General features: G+C 42.4%; 1 protein-coding gene across 3 annotated transcripts in view; it reads right to left on the reverse strand.

Annotated features, from left to right (window-relative positions):
- PDE11A (phosphodiesterase 11A) overlaps window positions 1–20,677 on the reverse strand; it is a 316,746-nt gene that overhangs the window by 127,178 nt on the left and 168,891 nt on the right. For all 3 annotated transcript variants that reach the window (XM_024561537.3, XM_045196309.2, XM_045196313.2), the window contains one exon: window positions 3,397–3,447. In XM_024561537.3, coding sequence (XP_024417305.2) covers window positions 3,397–3,447 — 51 coding nt within the window. The remainder of the gene's footprint in view (window positions 1–3,396; window positions 3,448–20,677) is intronic.

Here is a 20,677-nt window from a genome sequence, read left to right on the forward strand (position 1 = left end):
AGATTCAAGAAAATAGAGTTTTAAAAAATCTAGTCGTATTTAGTATCAATGACATTGTTGAATCAACTAAGAATTATTGGCAAGGGCCCTTGCCCACAGCAGGAGGGACAGATATCATCCCAGTGGCCATTCCCAGGAGAATATCCTAAATAAAGAAAAGGCATCCCTGTATTTAGAAAGAGTTTAGAATTCATTGGAAACCCAGGAAACTAACCACCAAGAACGTAAAACAGGTTGAAGACGAATTTACAGACTCTACTCTCATCATCACAGGTCCCTGCTTCACAATCCCACTCACCTGTCGCAATGTCGTCTGCCATCAAGTCTGCAAACAGTTCAATAGGTTTGGTCACTTGGTAGAAATTTCTCCAGCACCCAGGTGCAAGGCATGGTTTTGGGTGATATAAGGGTTACAAAACAGCTTAGATGAGGATTCTCCCCTAAAAATGCTCCCAGTTTAAGCAGGCAATTAGATAGGTGCCCAAAGACTTATATTGCAGGATAGAAATAATAAATACAATAAAATAATGGCAAACGAGCCATTAGAACAATTTCATGGAGAGGGGAGCAATTGAGCAGGATCAGATGGGATTACTGAGATTTTAAATATGCAGAGATAGGAATAGGGGTGGGCCCAATGAGAGAGAGGGACAGAAACTATGAAGTGGAACTCGTGTGAAGGGTGGAGGACAGGAGAAAAAGTGAAATGGAGGTCAGAGTTCAGAGCACATTAGTCCAATTAAAGAATCTGACAGGATGTCTCTAGAGGCTTATAGAGGACACTCAGCTTTGTGGGAAGGAAGCCGGCAGCCACAGACGAGCACTGCTAGTCTGGCCGCGATGCGTAGATAGGGTAGACTGGAAGCAGGCCAAGAGGAGGCAGAGAGACCGGTTGAAGGGCCTGCGGAACCACCGTCTGCACAGGAGGCAGCGGGGGCCTGAAGGAGGGGTGATCACAGGAGGCCAACAGGAGCCTGAGAGCCATTCTGAAGTCGGAATGGAGGGGACAGCGTGTGGGGGTGAGGAAGTGTGAGGACTCAAAGGGGACTGAACGATTTTATCCAGAGTGTACATTTGGAGAGGAAGGTGAGCAAAGAAAGCATAACAGTCAGGAGTCTGTTATGACTTCCCGTACACACGGGTGGCTTCTGTGTGTACCGAAGGAAGAACAGAGAAAAAGCGAACCTCTGAGATTGCTCAGCCAAGCCCATGTCATTGCAGAAAGGGGCTCTCAGTTCTTTATTTCCTGGTTCCGTATCTCCCATGATGGATAGCTGTCACTAGAGGAAAAGCAGGAGGATGCCCCGGTGCTCTGAGGGTTCTGGCCTGTTTGGCCTTTCCAGTTCCATTCACCCATCAGGAGTCAGGGCCCTAACTGGGCCACACCACTGCCCTCCGCTCCTGCCTTCCCTGGACCTCCAGGGCTCATCTCATAGCTGCTCTGGACCTTTTATTTCATTCCCGCAGGCTCAGAGCCCCTGGGCCACCAGTGGACCACCTGAGGAGTGCCGGGAACCCAGCTGTGTTAATGTGAGGAATTACGGAGGTGGGAGAAAGCTGTCCAGGCCCATTCTTTCTCCCAGAGTGTTCTCCTTACTTTAAGTGAAGAGTTAAGCCTGAACAAAGGGCAGTACCTTTGAGAGTACCCAGCTAGTGATTTTGGTCGGCTACAGGTCTGGCCAAGTCCCATCAAATAGCTCTTGCAGGCCTGTTTAGTCCACTGTGAGCTTTGCTATCTTTCTCCCTGATTGTCCCTCCCCTCTTTTAGCAATGATGATAATTACAGCAGTACAAAGTATAACAGTGAAACAGATATGGAGATTATTTCCATAAGTAGAGTTTCTGGGGAACTGAACTTTATTAAACTAAAAAAGCTTTAAATCCTGTTGATAAAAATATTAATAAATATATATAAAATATAAAAAATATAATTACATATATATACAGTTTTAACATTTTCTTAATGAATAATTGTTTTAAGTTGCGGAACACTGCTGTTTGGGTTTATTTAGTCACCCATTCATTCACTCAGTCATCCATTGGACAAGTTATTTACTGAGTGCTACTGTGTCTCAAGAACTGTGAAAGGCGGTACAGACAGGGTGAACCAAACAGTCCAAGGGTGCTGCCCTGAAGGCACTCACGTTCTAGCTGCAGTTTAGGGTGTTTGTCTCTGCAACGATCGGCCCTGACTCCTATGGTCTTGGTTGTTCTGTCTTCTTTCTTGGTTGTCAGTTGTCACCTCTGGCGGGCACGTGTCCCTCCTGACCTGGGTCACCATCACAGGTCTTTTCCATATCTTTGGATGGAGCCTGAGCAGCTCACCTCAGGCCCAGTGTCCACTCCCTGCCCTTCCCGGCAGTTCCCTCATCCCTAAGATGAGTTTGGGGTCTTCCCTTGGTTCCTTTATTAGTGTGACTCGACTCTAATGACCTGATTCAATGATCAGGCCTAAAGGTCTCTATGCCATAGTTCCTGGGAAGATGAACGCATCTATGGGCAAATGAAACTCTTAGAAGAGTAGCCATCATCAAGTATTATCACAAGCCAATACTACAATACAAAAAATTACCTTTCTGATGGTAGTGGCAGCTTACATGATAACAAATGCCTAAACCTCCACAGAAACTTAAAAAGGCGGGCACCAAAACTTTCAAAAGGGAAAACATTAGTTTCTCCATATACCCACATTTTGGCTGTGGCCTGTTAGAAGGGCAGGAAGAGGAGCAAGAATTCTGAGCTGCCTTTAAAGAAATGGTAATGACTAAAGCAAAGGGGAATATCTAAGACTCATTCATAGACTCATAGGACATCTGAGAGAGAAGGGGGTCATGTGGAGCGGCTGTGAAGCCTGGTGGTTAAGAACTCTAGTGCTGGGACCAGAGGGCCTGGCTCTGCCCCTTACAACTGTTTGACCTTGGCTGGTCTATTCAATATCTCCATGCCTCAGTTTACTCACCTATAGAAGAGTATATGCTTCATAGGATTATAAGACTCAAAATGAATTAATACAGGAAAAATGTTACCTATTATTATCCTGCTTTCTTCACTTATTTTTACAGATGAAGATAGAGGCCCCAATATTTTAAGTGAACAGAAAGTTGGAGGTAAAACCAATGCCCAAACCAGGCATCCCAATTCTCACCATATTCCACAGATTTTTTCTGATATCCTGCTTACTTAACAAATAGAAAGGAATAAATACAGAATCATTTCAATGATAATAAAGGGACAACTCTGTTCTATATGTCTCTCTTGCCCTGGAAAACTGAAATATCCAAACACACCTTTGCTTGCTCCCCCAGCACCCAATGGGCACAGCTAATTCTACAGAAGCAAGTAACAAAAGGTGAGGTTTACCTTCATGCCCTAGTAGGGCACCAATTACTTCCTTACCTTAAATTTGTCAACTTCAGCTTTTGAACATGTCGCATGGTATGACAGCACCTGATTCAGAAAAAAAGGAAAAAAAATTAATAGCTAGACATGACTCTGTTTTCTGTAATTCTCCTGGCTTAAAAATAAACATTGCTTGTGAATATCTCCTTGACAAAATAGTGGGTTTTGAAGTACGATGAGCATCTTCCGACAGCCTGCTGTGGCACAGACGGCCAGCTGCGCTGTTACAGGAATTTATTACCATGCTGAATGGAACTACAGCCCATGTTCAAGGCTAAGTATTTGATACCAGGATGTTTTTATTTTATCAAAGAAACATGACGTGGCTCAAGACCACAGTTCCCAAAGGATGTGAATACTTATCTTGTGAAATGCTCTGGAACATAAATAAATAAAAAGGCTGTGTGTGTGTGTGTGTGTGTGTGTGTGTGTGTACTGTGGCAGACCCTGTAGATTTCTGACTCAAATTCCAACTCTAGTCTGCTCCCAGTTGCCTGCTTTTATTGTACAGGAAAGATTATATTGCTATGCCCAACAATCTGCAATGCTTTTTATAAGAGGGTTATATTTCCCTGCCCTATTGATATCAGCTTTAATATATGACTTGCTTTAGCCAATGGAATATGGGGGAAAGTGACAGATGTCACTATGAGCAGAGTCTTTAAGAGCTGTCACATGCTTCCACCCTCTCTGCATTTCCCCTCAACCACGGGACGTGCACGGCCCCAAGAATGGCTGCTTACTCGCCCAAAATGACACATTGAGCAGAGCTGCAGCCCAACTTGCAGCTGACGACATATCACATGAGCAGCACACCAGCCTCTGTGGTTTATCACCCCACCCTCACCCAGTTTGAAGGCTGCCTACAGCTAGGAATGGTCATGTGGGGCCACAGTGCTCTGGTCGATGGAATGTAAGTGGGAGTGTCGGGGCTGCCTCTTTCCTTTGCTTTCTCTTCCTCCCTGGAAAACAGCTGCAAGGTCTGGAGATGCAGCAAAATCTGGCATCTATGAGATGACAAACATGAGAGTGAAGGATGCCTGTTGTGGACAGTCCAGCAGAAAGGGACAGAGACACGAGCCTGGCCCTGGGCTGCCCTGCCTCAGACTTCTTGCTGAGTAGGACAAACACACATTTGCCTGAGTCAGCACTGGTATGTCATAAAGTATGCTACATATACCTACATATGCACATACATACACACATATTATATATGTCATGCTACCAATCCCATACTTAATCTATGCACATCTTAAACAAATAAGTGGGAAATGCTAAGTACCTCTTCACCTACCAACCTTAGAGAAATTTAGTGTATATTTGGCTTTGAAAACTAAGAGTTTTATTTGGTTAAACTCAGCATTTCCCAAACCTAACTAGCCACAGAACTTCTTTTTAGGTGATGTATTGATCTAGTAACCCTGCAAGGACTTTGAGAAATGCAGACCCACACACACCCTCAGTGTGACAGAGTGGGGCCACCACGGAGCAGCGTGTCCGGCGGTGAGAAGACGGCCTCTGGAGCCGGGCTGCCAGTCCTCAGCTACTGGACTTCGGGCAAGTGAGTGTTTCCATCTCTTTGGGCTTCATTTGTAAAATGGCGTCATAATAATACTATACAGGCATTTCTTGCTTAACCTCAGTGACTTATTCTTGAAAATCAGAGATTCTACCCAAAAACACCAACAGGGAGACTATTTTCCCTTATGTTTAATGGGAAGAAATTATAATGCATTGTAAGGTCTGCAATCACTTCCTACAACTTAATGAAAAGAAGTAAAATTCATATGTAAATGTAAACCAAAAATTATATTTGGACATAACTTGCTTTAAGTGTTACTTAAATTCGAAGGCTGACTCTGGTCATAACCAATATAATTCTTAACCAAAAGTTACATCAGCAGCATCTTCACTTCCATTGTAAACACCATAATCACCCACTCGTTTTCCCACAGTTTTCTCAACACTCTTTCGTCTTTGAGAGGGGACTGACGGTCAAATACTAAGTGAAAACAAGAGCTAAACATTGAAGGCATGGAGGCGACGCATTCAGGGCAAGTTGCTTTCCCCGAGGCAGCCACGGCGGAGATGCACACTCTCACTGTCAAATTCCGTGTAGTTCTCAGCACGTCTGCACAGGATTTGGGCGTTATGTAGACCAGTTTAATTTAGAATGTAAAAATCAAAACTTTTCCCATGCCTCATTTTGTTAAAAAAGAATTATACAGAATATTGGGGATATAAATATATTTTTCCCAATACAAATAAAGTCATAAAACGTTGTTTAGAGAGATAAAAGTGTTCCGTGAGGTTTAGTAATCAAACATCAAGAGGTTATTTTACTGGAAAAATTCTGTGGTGCGGGCCTGTTTTTCAGACATTTCTTAAGACCAAATGTGATAATACAGGTTAAATATCTGGCACACAAATAATCAACATACACTTATTGTCTTAATATCCAATTACAATTACAATTCTACCATGTAAATGTTTGATAGAGTATTATGTCATCATATTATCTCATTGTCTCATAATTATTAACAAGCATTTTCATGGCAAAAATAACCGAACAGACTTTGTCCTTTTGCTTTGGTTTTACTATGGTAAACTTTAATTTGACTGTCATCTTGTAACATTTTTTACTATTTACAAGTCTGTTTTTGCAAATTCAACTTTCGAAATTTATCTTTATTTACTTAAAAAATATTATTTTAGAAAAACCCAGGTTGAAATTCAAAATCTCTGCCACCAGGTGGCGCTTAGCCTGGTTTTTAGTATTTGAGGCATAATACCCACTCTCGTTTAACTTTTCCCACTTCCTTTATTATTAAAAAATAAAAGCTATTAACTCTGCTAAATTAAAAGTATTTGAATCAGTGATGCAGACTACTTTCTGTCCACATAAAATTTTCGTTTGTTTGTTATTATTATTTTTTTTATTTTATTTTTAAATTATTTTATCGTTGTTCAATTATAGTTGTCTGCACTTTCTCCCCACCCCAGCCAAACCCACCTCCCCCTTGGTTTTGCCCACGTGTCCTTTATAGTAGTTTCTGTTTGTTATTATTGAGTTGATGTCTTTTGTATGTTTTAGATACAAGTCCTTTGTCAGTAAGTATGTTTTGAAAATATTATCTCCCGGCCTGTGGCTTGTCTATTAATTTTTCTTGTTTTGTCTTTTAATTGTGAAAGGATTCCCACCATCTAGTTAATTAACACATTCATCACCTCACATATTTATCTATTTAAAAAATTTTTGTGTGTGAGAATATTTAAGTTCTACCCTTTTAGCAAATTTCAATGATACAATACAGTGTTGTCAGCTATAGTCACCATGTTTTACATTAGATCCTTAGACCTTACTATCCTTAGCTGAAAGTTTTCCATAAAGTATATTTTATTGATTGTGCTGTTACAGTTGTCCCATCTTTTTCTCCCCTTTCTCCCCTCCACTCTGCATCCCCCTCTCCCCAGCATCCCCCTTAGTTCATGTCCATGGGTCGTACATATAAGTTATTTGCTTAGCTGAAAGTTTGTACCCTTTTACCAACTCAATTTTCTTTAATGTCTTTTAATGAGCAAAAGTTTCCCATCTTAAACAAGCACGATTTGTCATTTTTCTTTATTGTCTTTGTTTTATGTATCCTTTCTAAGAAATTTCACCCACCTTAAAGTAGCAAATACCTATCTCATGCTATCTTCTAAAGACTGCATAGTTTTATCCTTTATGTTTTGGTCTATGATATATCTGAAATTAAATGTGTGTATGCTGTAAGATTAAGACTTTAATAAAATAAATGCCTTAGTTGCTTTGTCACGATTCTTACATTTTCCTGGACCCTAACTTGGAGCCAAATTCCTTTAGAGTTCATTTTGAGATTTCAGTGTCCCTACTGACTAATCTAGTAAGTCTGTAGGAATTTTTTATTCTATTTAACCAAGTTAATGACAAGGAAGCTCTTAGTTTTACCTTTTGAATCCTTTTGTTCTGAGAGTTCTTGTTCCCGTTTGTAGGACTCTGAGAACCAGTAAAGGGAGCAGAGAAGGGGCCTCACACAAGAACCTTTCAACCACATTCTCCTAAAAGAGTACGGTCCCTTGTGGATGCGCAGGGAGGGATCATCAGCTAACAAGAGCATCTTGTTCCTGCAGGAGTAGGCTCTTTGTGAGGACATAGCATTGTCCTCTGTAAGAATCCCTGGAAGGGCCAACCAGCTAGGGGAGCAGATTCCTCAAGAAAAGGTGGTCCTGTAACAGGACTTCCAGAATTCTGTGATTTCCTTCTCCAAGCAGTTTCTGCTGTTTGGTCCTAAAGGACATCCTGGGATGTGCTCAGGAAGGTGCTGATGTTCCACTGCCCCAGTTGTCTCTCAGTGGTTGCTTTACACACGGAGCCTGGTAGTGAGAACCCAGCAATGCGCACCCCTTCCACGGATACTATCGACATAGCTACCACACACTCTGACTACGTATAAATACACGACAATGGTTTTGCTCAGCTCCTCGCTTTTGATCCGTGTGACCACCTCACTATTTTTAACAAGCATTCACAACAAAAGTCATGCAGGACTTTTCTTACCACCTGTGGTCACTGATCGTGTTTCTCATTCGCTCCTCAGCCTGCATCAGCTTTGCTTCTGCCCCCACGACTCCACTGAAACAGCTTGTCTCAAGGTTTCCGATTTCTCGCTGCCAAATCCATGCACAAACCTGCAACTGCCTTCTGCAGCAGCACTGAATGCAGCAGTTTGCTGGGCTCAGTCTCTCCTTCAGTGATGTCGTACACACTCACAGCCTGTACAGCATCTCTGTGCTACAACTTCCAAATTTAGCCCTGAGCTTCAAACTCACATATCCAACCGCCTGCATCTCTAACCTCCTACTTCGTCACCTCCCTGGCATCTCAAGCTTAGTAGGTCTAAACACACATGTTGATTTTCCCATTTGGAGTGGACTGAATGAGCTCCCCCCACAGTCCAACCTCTGGAACCTGTGAATACGTTTATGTTACATGGGAAAGGGAAGGTAAAGTTTGCTGTGGTGGAATTAAGGGTGCTAATCAGATGAGATGGGAAGATCACCTTGGATATCTAGGTGGGCGTAACACCATCAAGGGGTCCTTACCAGTCACGGAGAAGAGCGGGAGAGTCAGAGCCACAGTGATGTGATGTGGGAACAACTGGGCCTGCCCACTCACTGCTAATACTAAGATGGAAGGGGGCATGGAAAACGCCTCTACAGACTGGAAAAGGCAAGGAAACAGACTCTTCCCATGGCCTTCTCTAGTAGAACGCAGCTCTGCTGGTACTTTGATTTTAGTTCAAAGAGACCCATTTCAGATTCTGACCTCCAGAACTTTAAGATAACTAATGCATGTTAATTTAATCCATTAAGCTTGTGGCACTTTGTCACAGAAGCCATAGGAAACTAATGATACAAATCTGTTTCTCTCCTAGCCTTTCCCAGCTCCAAAAATGACACTCCATCCAATCAATTGTTTAAACCAGAAACCTGAGGTTTATCCTTGATTCTTCCCTCTCTGTGTCCCTCACATGGACTCCATCAGAAAGACATGTGACTTCCACTCCTGTATTTTGACTCTGTCCACTTCCATTGTCACAGCCAGGTCCAGTGCACCAACCATTTACCTGGGTTCTGGAAATAATCTCTCAATTTCTACCACGGCTCCCTCCAGTCTCTTTGGCGGGAGTCAGCTAGCATGATATTTAAGAAGTGTAAATCAGATCTTGACATCCCCAAACTGAAAACTCATCAGTGGCTTCCTATCACCCTGAGAACAACATCCAGACCCCAAACAGTGACCTGACAGGCCCCGCGCAGCCTGGCCCCTGGGGCCCTCTCAAACGGCACTTCCTGACGGGCGCTCTCTCCCCCACACTCTGCAGCCACTCTCACCTCCTCTGGCTCTTCTGTGCACCAAGCTCTTTTCTGCCTTGGAGTCTTCCCCACCCTCATCATCCGATGGCTATTTTCATCCTTCTGAAATTAGGTTAAGTATCACCTCTTCAGGAGGTCTCCTACTACCTCAAGAATCCACCTCACTCTCCATTATTCTGAGTTAACAAGCTACGTTTGCACAGCACCTATCGCAGTTGGAGTCACTTGTGAGTTTGGTGATCACTGCCTCCCCGACTAAACTGTCAACCCCATGAAGGCAAAGATAAAGATCTGGTTTTGGTCACTAAGGTATAGCTTGTCCTTAGGAGCATGCCTGATACTTATTTGGCACTCAGTAAATATTTGGTAAATCAAGGAATAAAAAAGTAAAATAATCTTTAAAAAGAATCTCTACATGCCTCATATTATTAGTGCCCTTAATTGATGCTTCTTCCTCAATGAGTCATGTGTCTTAGAATACAAGCTAAGCAGTGCATGTAGGGTTCTCAGTGAACAAAAATACAGGACACCCAGTGAAATTTGGATTTCAGGTCAACAGTTCATATTTGCAATATTTGGGACATACTTCTGCTAAAAATGTTATTATAGATTTGAAATTCAGATTTAACTGGGTGTCTCATGTTTTTACCCAGCAGCCCTACTTCTACTTGCTCCAGATTAAGAAAGCTGGAAATAAATGTGAAACACTCCAAGCCACCTCCCCAAGTATTCATGTTCCTTTCCCCATCCCCGCCCCCAACATTTCCCAGTGACTTTTTCTCCACAGGATTTTATCTGGCAAACCTACCAAATGCTGTAAGTGGAGAATATTTTCAGCAATGTCAAGTAACCTCATAAATCTAAGATCTGTGACAAATCCATGAATGCTGTTGAAGGAAATATAGCAAAAGTAATTCCTGATTACTTTTAACATAGCCAATATCCAAAATAGAATCATTACTGCTATATACATACATATGACCATATGGCACAGCTAATGACTAAAAATCAGGCCAAACTGTATTGTTGATAATTAAATTTATATTAAAGAATTATATAGTTTTAATTACTATTGTCAAGCCTGCTTGGATAAGTTAAACTTTCTTCCATGATTCCAGAGTATACTCATTTTATAAGAATCCCCTGAGCTGTACATTACATACCAAGGACCTAAGTATACCATGCATTTTTGAGTAATAATATATTTGATTGAGTAGAAAAGGTTTAATTGAATGCATCATAATAGTTTTGAAGAAAGACGCATTTGCAAATCTTAATTATATAAATGCTTTATAAGGAACATTGTTAGGCTATAAGAGTTTAGCCATACAAACACACTTGTTAATTATTTGACAGCTAAATGAAATTTGTATAAAGCTTATAGACAAAAGTAGACAGTTGACCCACAAAACACTGGGCAAACATTGAATTTTCACAAGGAAATTTCTACCCCAGATAGATTTATCTTTTGTTTGTATCAATTTAGGAAATATTTTAAGTAAAAACTAGTGACACAGATTTTGTTGGTAAGCTCTAACATAAGAAGTCTTCATAGTTACAAAAATAAATCACTATTTGCAAAACCTCACCAACTTCAATTAACTTTTGAATTGAACTTGGCCCTAGCAAAACAAAGAAAGACAAGATAAAGCAATTACCAGACCCATGAACAACAGAATTGAGAAGTTATGTTTTTATGCCGAGTTTCCACAGCAGGAAGAGACAAGTAACTATACTTCAAAAGAAAAGAGCAGAGCTATGAACCAGAACTGCTGTATCGAGCCTTGTCCTCAGCCACAAGCGGTTCAAGAGCAGAGGAACTGCCCCTGAGTAATGTCTCTTGTATAGTTTTGAATGTTAATTTATGCTGGACCCGGGCAGCCGTTTGCTCCTGAAATGAGAAATGGGCTGCTACAAATACCGGCTGAGAGGGGCACAAAGGTAAAGAACCGCTTCTTGGGGAGAAGGAGCCAGACCTCTCCGAGGACCCAGACTGGCTGCCTCGGGCAGAAAAGGGCTGCGGAAACATTTTCTGATATGTTCATGGCTTTATGGCAAAGTGGCACTCGGTGGCCCTTGGAAACTAAACTGATAGCTGAGTTAATTTACGCTGATCTGGAGTAAAACCCCAACTAATTTATATTGATGATCTCCAAAGAAATAAGGAAGCACTGCTATCAGCAGCAGGTGTCCAGCCAAGAACGGTGACAAACCACAAGGAATGACAAGTCAATTTATGTGGAATGACCTGACAGAAGTGCCATCCAGCTGAGTAAATAGCCACACTCGAGGATTCTTAACAAGATGATGACAGGCTTCAAAGATACGGCGACCGGGTGACGTGCGGACACTAAGCACGTTTCTGCTGTCCGCTATTTAAGACGCTGTTCAACGAACGAAAGATTCAAAGAGGTACTTCAGATAATTGCATCTGCCGTGCGACGCTAGCATCACCTTCCGAATGCATCTGTCATGAACATATTTTTTAAATCTAAAAAAGACTTAAACCTTTTCAGTCTAAAGTAAAATAAAAGATACCTGCAGAATCTGCGGCGATAGATAAAATACTCAGCTGTCAGGGAGACTTTAAGATCAGCTGCTTTGTAAGTAGCACATGCAGGAAAGAAGAACCACACTTGTGCTTCATTCAGATCAACACATATTTGTGGGGTACCTACTCTGTGTAAGCCATTGCGATAGGCATTTTGGCTTTTTGTTTTCACATTCTGGCAAATAAATTTTATTTAGGGCCTCAATTTTCTTTAATTGCTTTAATTTTCTTTAATTGCTAGTAGTTGTATGAAGTTTCTTTAATTGCTAGTAGTTGTATGAAGCACTGTGTACATGATTCCTGAGGCTTAAGCAGGAGCTCAGCGGGGAGGTGTGCGGTGATTGATTAGCACCGTCTTCCCCAGGCATTGGTGGGAAGGGCGGTGGCATGCGTGCTAGGCATTGCAACCACCAGAAAATAAGAAATGACCCTCTGGATCAAAATATTCAGTCCAGGACTTTATTGATGAAATGGATGCAAATATATATTTTGTGAAAATCATAGATATCTAAATTTAATTGATTAGGTATATGCCTAAAATATAGAAGTAATTTTGATTTTTTAGTTTATTTAGAATTGGGTGAAATTTGTCCTAGTAATAAACCTGTTAGCTCTGTAGCCAGCCTCTGGCCCTCTGTGACACACGAAATAGTGACCTTCTCAGGTAACAGGCTGAGAGTTCCCCACCTGACTAGTAGGACAAACTAATAGAGGATGTAAGAGACTGCAATTATAAGACAGTATCAAGTTGTAACTGAGCCCATCTTATTTGGGCACGTAGGAGAATTATTTTGGCTATGAACAAACGGGTTTCTTGTTCATATAGAAATAAGAATAAAGTTAAAGCAGCTACAAAGTTGTGTCTAGGGAGATGAGAGTAAAGGAGTTTTCTGAAGAGCTAGGTGTGCTGAAATCCACCTTGACCATGGAGTCCCCGTAAGGGAGCTTAGACTTCTAGGCCAATGTGAGACCTGCCCATTTTAGCTGGATTCTGTTGTAATTAATCTGGACAGAACAGACATGCCATTGTTGCCTTTGTTCCATTCAAAGCTATGGGGTTACCCTCTCCAGTGGTCTGGGAGAGCCCTCAACTTGCGGTGAAGAAAGCACTCATCCCTTGCTCGCCCAAAGCAAAGACTTAACTTAATCATTCTATGTTGTTGCTGGATTAACATGTGAATATTGGTATTCACATTCCAAATTTCAATCCAATTTTGAAAAGCAAGCCCTTAAAGTACTTTGATAATTATAAATATTACTCTTTAGCTAGGATACAATGACAACACTGTCATTCATTTGGTAGCTACCCCACCTATCTTCCACCCTGTGCGCACAAGGTACTACATATCGGTTCCTGTGCACTTGCCAGCGGGCAGCATGTCTTCTATTACGTAAATCCAGAAACTTAACAGATCCTCTGCAACTCTATCCAAATTATCATCTGCGGCAGAGCAAAAAGCCCACACAGTCTTTGACATTCTTCCCCTGAGAGGTGGAGTCTACGTCCCTTCGCCTTGATGCTAGGTGGGGTGTGTGACTGCTTTACTAATAACACGATATGTAATAGCGAGGCTGTGCCAGTTGCACTGGACCCAGACCTTAAAAGACTGGAAGTTTCTATGACCTGGCCCTTTAAATATTCTCTCTTACAGACCTGAATCACTATGTATAAGGTCTACTTACCCTATGGTAAGCTCCAGACACACAGAGAAGCCTGAAGGATGCAACACCAAGTGCAAGGAGAGAGAGGCTGAGGAGCACCATGAAGCCACAGATATGGCTGAGTCAAAAGACTATCCTGAAATGCATCCTTCAGCCCAGCCATCCCAGCTGATACCATGTGGATCGGAGGTGAACCACCTGTTCTAGCTGTTTGGGAATTCCTGATCGTAAGTCATGAGCAAAATGCTTGTGTGTTCTAGACCACTAAATTTTGGGACAGTTGGTTAAGAAGCAATAAGTAAATAAAACGACATTAACCTTCAACTGGGACTTGTCGCCTTATACCATCCACAAAATCCAGGGGTCAGCACAAGTTTGTGTTTCAAAATCTAGGTAAGATTGACTTGAAGCCCTAAAACCATGATATCTGGGGAAATTCAAGGCCTTTTAAAAAATATCTGCAAATTCCCGGAAGGTTTATGTTCTTACCTTGGCCTTTAAGTTCCTATGTGTTCTTGTGCTAGAGCTGTCATATAATCATCATACAAAAACGTGAAATTCAACTCCCTCCTCAATTTTCACAAAAAGATCTTTTCCTGTCAAGCTTCCAGTGGGTCATGAAGAAAGTGTTCTTTTCTTCTTCTTTCCTCCTTCCCTCCCTCTTTCTCTCCCTGCCCCCTCCCTTCTCCTTCTACCTCTCTCTCTCCTTCCCTTCCTTCCTCCCTCAGTCCCTCCTTCCCTCTGTCCATCCCTCCTGTCTCTCTTTCCTTCTGAAAAACAAATGATGGAGTTACATAATTTCAAATGAAATGTCAGCCTCCCTCTCCTCAAAATGCCTCTTGGTCCTTCCATCTATGGGGGCATTTCACTGAGCATGAACCTCACGAATCTCAGCCTCTTCCTTTTTTCTCTGGCTTCTCTCCAATGTAACCTTTTCTTTTACCTTTTCTCCCACCTCCATTTCAAATGGAAAATAACAAAATTCTGTCCCTTTCTCATACTGAACATTTTTTCCACATCCTCTTGCTGCTAGAGGCAGTTGAAATCTATCCCCTCATATCTTTACTATCCCAGGAGGGCTTGTCAAGGATTTTCCCATAGAAAAATATTTCAATATAACAATATTAGATACTTTTTCACCCACCTTATTATACTTCAAAGGTTCTCTATGCATCTTAAATCATTCTTTAGCTCAGCGGTTCTCAAACTTTCACATGCATCAGAACACAGACAGCTGGACCCTGGCTCCGGAGTTCCTGGTTCAGCAGATCTGGGGCGGGGCCTGCAAATTCGCACGTCTAACAGATTCCCAGGTGATGCTCCTGCTGCTGATCTGGACACCATGCCATGAGAATCACTGGTCTCAATTCCACCCATGGGTTCCAGGTTAAAAATGCCTGGACCAGAGTGGAGGTTACCGGTTGACGTTGCAATGAGCAGAAAGAACAGAGACCAAGTTTGTCTGGGTCTCCTGCCAAATCCTCTTATGATTTGAATAGCTTCTTTTAAGGGAGTTAGAAATGCTTCCTTAGCTTTATTTTGCTAATTACACTTTTCGGGACTATATTTCTTTTCATTTAACTATGTCAAAATGGAAATGCAAAAATGCTGTGAAATTAGCTTCAGGGAGTATCAGTTTAGAACCCTTTTGCTCATGAAAGCAATTTGGTCAAGATCCTATTGAACTCATGTCATCACAAATGCCAACTCTATGTCATTTCTGAGCACAGAAATCAGAATTCATCCCCTGAATTGCCATTGGCTTACAGCACGACATCATTTTCTCCATATCTAAGGGGGTCAGCAGTGGTACTTGGTTTTGCTTATGGGCATTAATTTTCAACAACTCTTAAGCCAGGCTGCTTCCTTTCCTTTGGCCAAGGTTTGCTGTCTTAGTTTGTCACCGTGTAGGACACCAACACTGAGCAGCTGTGTAGCTCGACAGTGGAGCACAGCGGCTTTGAAGCCCGACACCCCAAGCTCATAACACTGGCCCCAGCAGCCCTGTGATTTTGGTCTAATTACTTAACCTATCTGAGTCTCACTTTCTCCATCAGTAAAAGATGGGAAATACCTGCATTTTCTTCTCACAGTTCACTGGCCAGCGCAGGTCCCATGGCTGCATTTAACTTCAAGGGAGTGTGGAAGTGTAACCCTGCCAGGCACTCGGAAAGAACAGAACCAGACATATTTGGTGATGAGCTCTGACGATCGTCACAATGGGCTAGGCAGGGCAATAGCAAGTTGTGTTAGAGCTGTGTTTGGAATCAAAGCAATGAGTCTCATGTATGAACTCTAGTACATGAATTTTATGGTGTTTGCTCAACTTTTGCTTATTTCCCGATTCTCTTCTGTGTTTCAAAGAGTTGGTAGGCGGGATCACCAAATAAGTGGGATTATAAGTACTTATTAAATATTCTTTATATTTAACATATATCATTCACGTAGTATATGTTCATTAAACACATACTATATGGTTGATTTAACTAAGCATATTCTGATACCTATAGAAGAAAACTATTATAAGCGTAGGATTTTGATTGGTATATTTCTGTTACATAACTTCATGAACTGCTTAGTTACTTATTTTAATCATTTCAAGGTCCTTAGGGTGAAAGAAGCAGCTATTTCTTTTGAAGAAGTTGTATGAGGTAATGACTCTTCTAATTCTAGTAGTCTATCATAAAAGATCTCAGCCATTAGTACTTAAATTAAAAAGTTTTTTGATTAATTCTTAGTGTAACTCAACGTGACTCATACACATGCATATTGGACTATAATTCATAATTGTTTCAAAATAAGTATTCCTTGCTGACAACTGTATCACTCCCCACATTATGTTTAACAGTGAGGTTGTTTTTCCCAATAATGTAGGTTATTAAATGTATTAATGTTCCACAAATGCTTGCCTGATGAACTCCTTGTTTACTTGTTTATCTTGTTTGTTGAACAGAGGGGAACATAGTATTCTTTTGGACTAACTAGGCAACTTGGATTGATTCTTGCTGTTTCTGAAACAACTAGGATATGTGCCAATGGTTTTTCAAATCTATAATTTATGTATCTTGGAATATAAGTAGCCTGATTTCACCTAATGCCACACTTTCAAGTAGCCTGTTATTGAACATTTATATCCCTCTCCCCTCATGATTTTTCCATACTCAACAAGGCTACCCTGGTGGAAGACTTGGGGGAGAGAACCATTGTGTAATTGCATTGGTTATGCAGGAATGCCATGGAGAACTTTATGGTTTTGCTGGGAGCCCCCCGTGGAGTGAAAAGAGTAAGAAGGAACCAGGCCTAGCTTGGGGCGCTGTCAAACTGACTGGGGCCACAGGGACAGCTGGCTGCTGTGGAGGGAAGGGAAGTGCAAAGGAAGAATAAAGGGCAATTCCTGATCTGCGCAGGTCAAAGTTGGTGGCTACAGGGATCAGACTTGATGTGAGGGAGCAAATCATGAAACAGCATCCATGCAGTTTGGGTGGACCATGAGCCAAGTGTTTCAACCAAGAAACACTTACTGAGGACTTAATTTGTGCCTAGCACTGGGCACACATCCTTTTCTTGATGGAACATCTGTTTCAGCAGTAGGGACAAACAATAAACATGCAAAATCAACTGGAAAAGTGCTGAAGGAGATACTGAGGGTGGGAGGGTATGGGGAGATGGCAGGCAAGTTGATTAGGGATGGCCTCTCTGACTTATTTTCTAAGCTGAGACTTGGAAAATAAACAGGTATCAGCCAGGTCAAGGGGTGGAGAGAAGGTATTTTGGGCAGGAAATGAAGTTGCCTCAAAGGGCAGTGTGAGTGAGGCAGAGAAGACCTGAGGTGAGGTGGGAATGCTGGGCAGGGGCCAGGCCATCCAGGAACGTGTAGGCCGATGAAAGATTTTATTGTAATCACAGGGAAGATGCTGAGGGGTCTTAGGCAGGAGACTGATGTGATTGGTTAGCTTTTCAGTCACTTTGACCTTGGAAGCCCCATATATACTCCTCCTCAGTTATACTCCACCCCAGAGGTGACCACCACCCCCACTTTTGAGGCATTCGTTCCTTTTGTATGTAATGCAGTTTTGCCTGTTCTTGAACTTATGTAAACAGACCCCCTTACTTGTAGAACATGACCCTGAGTGATGTGCGGAGGACAGATTCGGGGGGCAGGGGTGGATGTAGGAGAGAGAATCGTGGTTGGGCTAGGACAGTGGAGGTGGAGACAGGGTTGTCAGGAACATGTATAAAGGACACGTGGACAAAACCAAAGGGGGGTAGGATCAAGGTTGGGAAGTGGGGATGGCTGGTGTGAGGGCAGTGGTGGGGGCGAAATGCAGACACTGTACTTGAAGAACAACAAAAAAAAGAAAAGAACAAAAAAGCAATCTGTGGAGACAATGTACAAGGACCTGGACAAAAGGTCACGCTTGGGGAGAAAAGATCAGAACCGCAGAAGGGCTCAGCCTTTGTCTTCCTTCCTGTGACACTCAGACAACTGTCCTGCCCGAGACCCTGGCGGTCCAAGTCCCTGGCCCGGCTCCCTGCTTTGCAGGCCTCCACTCCGGTCATTGCAGGCTGTGCCCACCTCGTGAGGAGAAAGCCTGTGGGCCCCCAGAAACACGTCCACCCAGACTATGTTCCAGGAACCTGGGATCACCCAGACTAAGCTCCAAGTGCCCCAGAATTTCCCCATGCACTCCGCATGCCTCAAGCCCACTGCCAGGACCTGAATGGGCTTCTCCCCCAGATTTGGCCTCCTCTGAATGTTCCTCCAGGTGGGATTGTTTTGGGGGCTGTGGACAGACTCTGGGGTGTGTAGGCTGGGAGGTTCACGTATGTGCAAACCGAGCACAGTGCAGAGAGGAGGTAGGGAGTGGGGAGAAGGGAGGCAGGTAATTCCAATCTCTTCTAATCTCTTTTGAGACTTGGTTCTAGCCAGGTTGTATCCTGGGTGGGATTTAGCACCTCTGAAAGCAGCATCCTCTTCTGGATCCCTGTACTAAGATACCATCGAGAGCCTGAGCATCCAGATACTTAGTGAGGCCACTCTCTTATTTAGTCAGCTGTAAACCTGGGTTTCCCAGGCCAATGTCTTACACCTTACACGGCCTGTAGCCTACAGCATGCACTGTAGAATGCTGTTCTCTGTCTCACACCATGGCGTATCCATGTGAGCCAGCTGACTTAGGCTCAGCATTTACTTCCAACAGGACTGAATGAAAGACTGAATTGCTGGAGTTCAATACAGATCCAGGCTGTGACTCCTAGAATCTGTACTGGAGAACCAAAGGCATTAGGGCTGAAAGGAACAGTTTCCTTACTGACAAGCTAGGAATTTTCAGAGGAGGACAACACGTTACCAAGAGGGTTTTATTCAGCTTGAGCTTTTAGGTAAACTGCCATCACTGTCTCAGGAACCAGAAGCATGCTCTCCTGGTGTAGAAAACAGGCCCTTAACTTTGTCTCTCTTCCCACTTCCACCATGGCCAGCTAATGGCTTCAGTGGTAAATGAAGTCCTGCAATTGATTGGACATTCCCCAAAGGACTTCCTGAAGCACAATTTGCACAACATGGTCCCTTAAAATAGACATAACTGAGTTTGAATCCTGGCTCTACTTCCAGCTGTGCAATACAAGCTACAAAATCCTGCTCGCAAAGCTTTAAAGCTTTCTGAGCCCCACTTTGCTCATTTGTCCACTGGCAATAATATTGTCTATCTAATCTGTGTAGGTGAACATTAAATGATACATATATATATATATAATATGTATTATATATTATATATGTATAACTTAACATAGTGTCTGACCCATGATAAACATTTAATACATGCAGTATTTTATAAAGTATCAAAGAATAACAACAGGAGAAGAAACAATAAGAATGTAAGTCAATTAAAAAAACATTTTTTAAACGAACAAGCCAGAACCAGTTAGCACGGGGACTACGCCAGTTACTTCGAACATCCTTCTGGGTCTGGGAACCCTTGCCCAGGACCCAAAGCACATTCCTTAGGCCATGGCACAGGCAGCAAATCATTTGAGTGTAGATTTGATTTTGGAAAACTGCCAAATATCACTTACTAGGAAATAAAATGAAAACATAATCAACTTATTATTTAAAAAACAAGGTATGACTACAAAGTGCTGAAATTAATTTTCTCTCTGTAACTGCCAGAACGGTCCCTCTAAAATGTCACACTGATTATGATCCTCTCCTGCTGAACATTCTTCGGTGGTTCTCTGGCGCCATTAGAATCAGGTTTAGCACAAGTGACCTTGGGGATCTGGCCGCTGCCAACTCATGCCACGCCTGCCCCCCTGCATGCCCTCTGCCCCAGCGGCACTGAGATGCTGGGACTGCCCGGGACAGTGTGCTACCTCAGCCCTCCCTGCTTCTGCCCATCACCCTCCTGCTGCCTGCAGTGCTCTGCTGGTTGTCTTTCGAAACTGTCAGGCTCGCTGCCACTTGTTACTAAGAGGTAATCTTCCCTACAAAGTGGTATTGACTGAACTCTCTGACTTAGATGCCCCTCCTCCATGCCTTTCAGCCTCGTACCTACCTGTCAACTGAAGCTCATGAACCCGGATGGGAACCACACTTTCGCTTACCTCTGTCCTCTGCTGGACGGAATTACTGGGGGTTTGTACCATGGCTGGTGAGGTAGGCATATCGTCTACACCACACTGTTTTGGTGAGGGTCACATGAGTTCTTGGCACTCAGCAGGTGATCCGCTCATTACATTATGATTATTTTATATAAACCTCACAGTATCCATTAAAGTGTTTTGCAAATATTTAAACAATGCTAGCATTATTAGAGTACATGCATAGACTATACATGTTGACTATTTTTGTAAGGAAGTGTCACTTGTTCATATCCATAACTTCTTTGTTTTTGTTAAGAGATTACCTTACTGGATCACATTACTGGTATAAAACAGTATCTGATAAATAAAGTATTAGTGGATTACAACCCAAAGTAGAAAATAAATATCCATCTGTATATACTGAGATAAATAATTGAAAAATAAATAAATGATAGAAAAGATAAATATCCTGTATAGAAAGAAGAATTCTAGACACTACATGTAGTTACTTCCCCCTAGAGGGGGTCGAGCACAGCTCTCCACTCCTTAGGTGGTGCGGTGCCTAGTGGCTTCCTTCCAAAGAGC

The sequence above is a fragment of the Desmodus rotundus genome, chromosome 2 (genome assembly GCF_022682495.2).
Source record: "Desmodus rotundus isolate HL8 chromosome 2, HLdesRot8A.1, whole genome shotgun sequence".
Taxonomy (NCBI): domain Eukaryota; kingdom Metazoa; phylum Chordata; class Mammalia; order Chiroptera; family Phyllostomidae; genus Desmodus; species Desmodus rotundus.